Source organism: Phaseolus vulgaris, chromosome 7, assembly GCF_051622355.1.
Source record: "Phaseolus vulgaris cultivar YP4 chromosome 7, ASM5162235v1, whole genome shotgun sequence".
Taxonomy (NCBI): Eukaryota; Viridiplantae; Streptophyta; class Magnoliopsida; order Fabales; family Fabaceae; genus Phaseolus; species Phaseolus vulgaris.
In genome coordinates, this window is record NC_143504.1 from 41,098,922 (window position 1) to 41,102,105 (window position 3,184).

General features: G+C 34.3%; 1 protein-coding gene across 1 annotated transcript; it reads left to right on the forward strand.

The window, feature by feature from the left end:
* The first annotated feature begins 1,260 nt into the window (after positions 1-1,260).
* On the forward strand, positions 1,261-2,973 carry LOC137828438 (1-aminocyclopropane-1-carboxylate oxidase 4). Its single transcript, XM_068635021.2, has 4 exons — positions 1,261-1,602; positions 1,726-1,952; positions 2,070-2,403; positions 2,484-2,973. Exons 1-4 carry the CDS (start codon positions 1,498-1,500, stop codon positions 2,733-2,735), a joined length of 918 nt encoding a protein of 305 aa, XP_068491122.1. The 5' UTR covers positions 1,261-1,497; the 3' UTR covers positions 2,736-2,973.
* Positions 2,974-3,184: the final 211 nt, after the last annotated feature.

The following is a 3,184-nucleotide window of genomic DNA, read 5'->3' on the forward strand; positions in this document are numbered from 1 at the left end:
ATACTTAATTTTATAAATAATTCGCTCAATATAAAATTTATTATTTTTATTTTATCCCCTGCCCTTTTAGTTTTTCAAAATTGAATCTTATAATATATAAATTAATTAATTTTAACAAAATAATTAAATGAGTGATTTATATTGGAAATAAATAATCTTTCTCTAATTTGATCAAAATAACTATTGTCAAAAGAAATCTTAAGAATCTATTAGAATGCAATGAAAGTTAAAGGTGTCAATTCACAAAAGTGATAAATTCAAGGACTAATTTGAATCAAATTAAATGTTGTCTACTTGAAAACAGTTAAAGATGAAATTAATATTTTTTTTAATTTGTATTTATATATAAAAAAAAAACTAGAGGAATTAAATACTTGTTTTCTAAAAAATAGAAATATATGGAATTGCACATAGAATAATAAAACTATATAACATTATATCCCTTATACATTAGAAAAGTTTCTTAGAAGATTTCATTATCATATTTTCTGAGCAAGGTTTCTCTCTCTTTACTCACTAGTTATTTAGTCCAAGTTGTAGAGAACATTAAATTTTCTTTTATATAATAAAATCTTAATTTTAATGACTTTTTATTTTTTACATCAATCTTCAATGAAAGACCTTTAATTTTAAAAAATAAATAATATTAAATAATTTATTAATTAATAAAACATAAATAATTTTATTTATATTTGAGTATTTTTCTTTCACATTTTTTTTTCTCTGACTTATGTTATTCATTAGGTTTGTCTCCACTCCTGTGAAAACAATAACGTAGACAGTACGCATACCCGTGGCAGCCTCCTTGTTCCACATAATTAAAAGACCATATTCAACTTACATCTTGGACTTAGCTTCAGACCCTTAATTCAATTTTTATGTGCTAAGACAGACAAATTATGCTAAAGATGGTGATTAGCATATTCTGACTACAACAAACGTCTTCCCATTAAAAACAAAGTTTTGAAATAATGCAAAACACAAATGTCATATCAGTTAGGATGTCACAGCTTATCTTGTTCGGTGGCTCCAAATGGTCAAGTTTTGAAATGAAAAGAAAAAGACAAGAACTTCAGAAAATGATATCTTTTGCTTCCTTTTTTTAATTTTCGTCACTAATTTTTTTCAAAAAAATAATTGTCCGGTATAATTTTCAACCAATGGCACCTAAAACTAAGAAATCGTGTACAAAATGCAGAAACCACGTGGTGAAACACCATAATAATTTAAGGAAAATGCAAGATTGGTTTAGCCTCCCTCAAGATGAGTCCAACAATACCAAAAGTAGACAATTCAAGCATGTGGCATAGATTGGCCTAAGAAAGCATGCATCTCATTATTCATGAGGCACACAGTAGAATTTTTTATATGTCCTGTTGTCTTCACTAAACTCTTTCAATTACTATAAATGCCATACACAGCATCCCAGTATGCATAAACAAACACATACATTATTAAGATTCCTCATTAGAACAAAAGAAAGAAAAGGTGCGAGAGATGGAGAACTTCCCCGTGATCAACTTGGCGAATATCAATGGTGAGGAGAAGAAGGCTACCCTAGAGCAGATTGAAGATGCTTGCAAAAACTGGGGATTTTTTGAGGTACCCCACGAATTGCCTCATAAAAGCTTTTGTCTTGTCACACTGTTATAAGTCTTTATGCATTTGCAAGCTAAGGTTTTGTCGATGTTGTTTATGCTAACTAAGATGCTTTCCTGATTGTAGTTGGTGAATCACGGAATACCCCAGGAACTTCTGGACAGGGTGGAAAGGTTAACAAAAGAGCATTATAGGAAATGCATGGAGAAGAGGTTCAACGAGGCAGTGAGAAGTAAAGGGTTAGATTGTGTCCAAGATGAACTGAAGGACATGGACTGGGAGAGCACCTTCTTCTTGCGCCATCTCCCAACTTCCAACATCTCTGAAATCCCTGATCTCGCCCAAGAGTACAGGTAAGATATATATATATATATGTATATATGCATGAATCTTGAGATATTGTTCATTGTGTGACACACGTATCACTGTGTGCACTTGAGATGTCTTAACTGGAGGAGGTAACGATGCAGGGAAGCAATGAAGGAGTTTGCAGAGAAATTGGAGAAACTAGCAGAGGAGTTGCTAGAGGTGGTGTGTGAAAATCTTGGGTTGGAGAAGGGGTACTTGAAGAAGGCGTTTTATGGATCAAGAGGTCCTAATTTTGGGACAAAGGTGGCAAACTACCCTGCGTGCCCAAAGCCAGAAATGGTGAAGGGTCTTCGTGCCCATACAGATGCAGGTGGGATAATTCTTCTCTTGCAAGATGACAAGGTGAGTGGACTTCAGCTTCTGAAAGATGGGCAATGGGTGGATGTGCCTCCGATGCGCCATTCCATTGTTGTTAACCTTGGTGACCAGCTTGAGGTATGCTACCTATACATACACACATTTTTTGTTTGATTACGTTGTAGTTATAGTAAATGTGATAGAACAACATTTCACAGGTAATAAGCAATGGGAAATACAAGAGTGTGGAGCATCGTGTGATTGCTCGAAGTGATGGGACCAGAATGTCGGTGGCCTCATTCTACAACCCTGGCAATGATGCTCTTATCTACCCTGCACCACCATTGTTGGAGAGAGAGGCAATGTACCCAACATTTGTGTTTGAGGATTACATGAAGCTCTACTCTACGGTCAAGTTCCAACCAAAGGAGCCAAGATTTCAAGCCATCAAGGCTCTCAACTCTTCGTAGAATACTTCCAACTCCTTCACATGGAAGTCTGCACCAACACGATACACTTCAAGAAGAATTAAATAAATAAAAAAGGATAAATTATCCAAATGCTTATTGCAACACCTGATTTGTTACTTTCTTTATAATATATAAGTAATTATTGTTTGTTGGTCTAGTTTATGTGTAGTATTATTTATCTGCTCCATTATTTTGGAAAATAAAAAGGGAAGTTTCAAGTTGGGTGCCATTACCAAAATGGATTGCAGTTTAATATTGTATGTGAAGGTGGCACAAAAGTAAAGTATACAACACAACATTAAATATAAAGTTGAAATCAAGATTATTTAGGCAGTACACCGAGCGAGAATGTCTATAAACTTGTCTGCTTAATCGCAAACACCACACACCATCCCACACAAGGTCGCTACATTCAAAAGCTGTTTCGCTCATACACACACCACACTCTA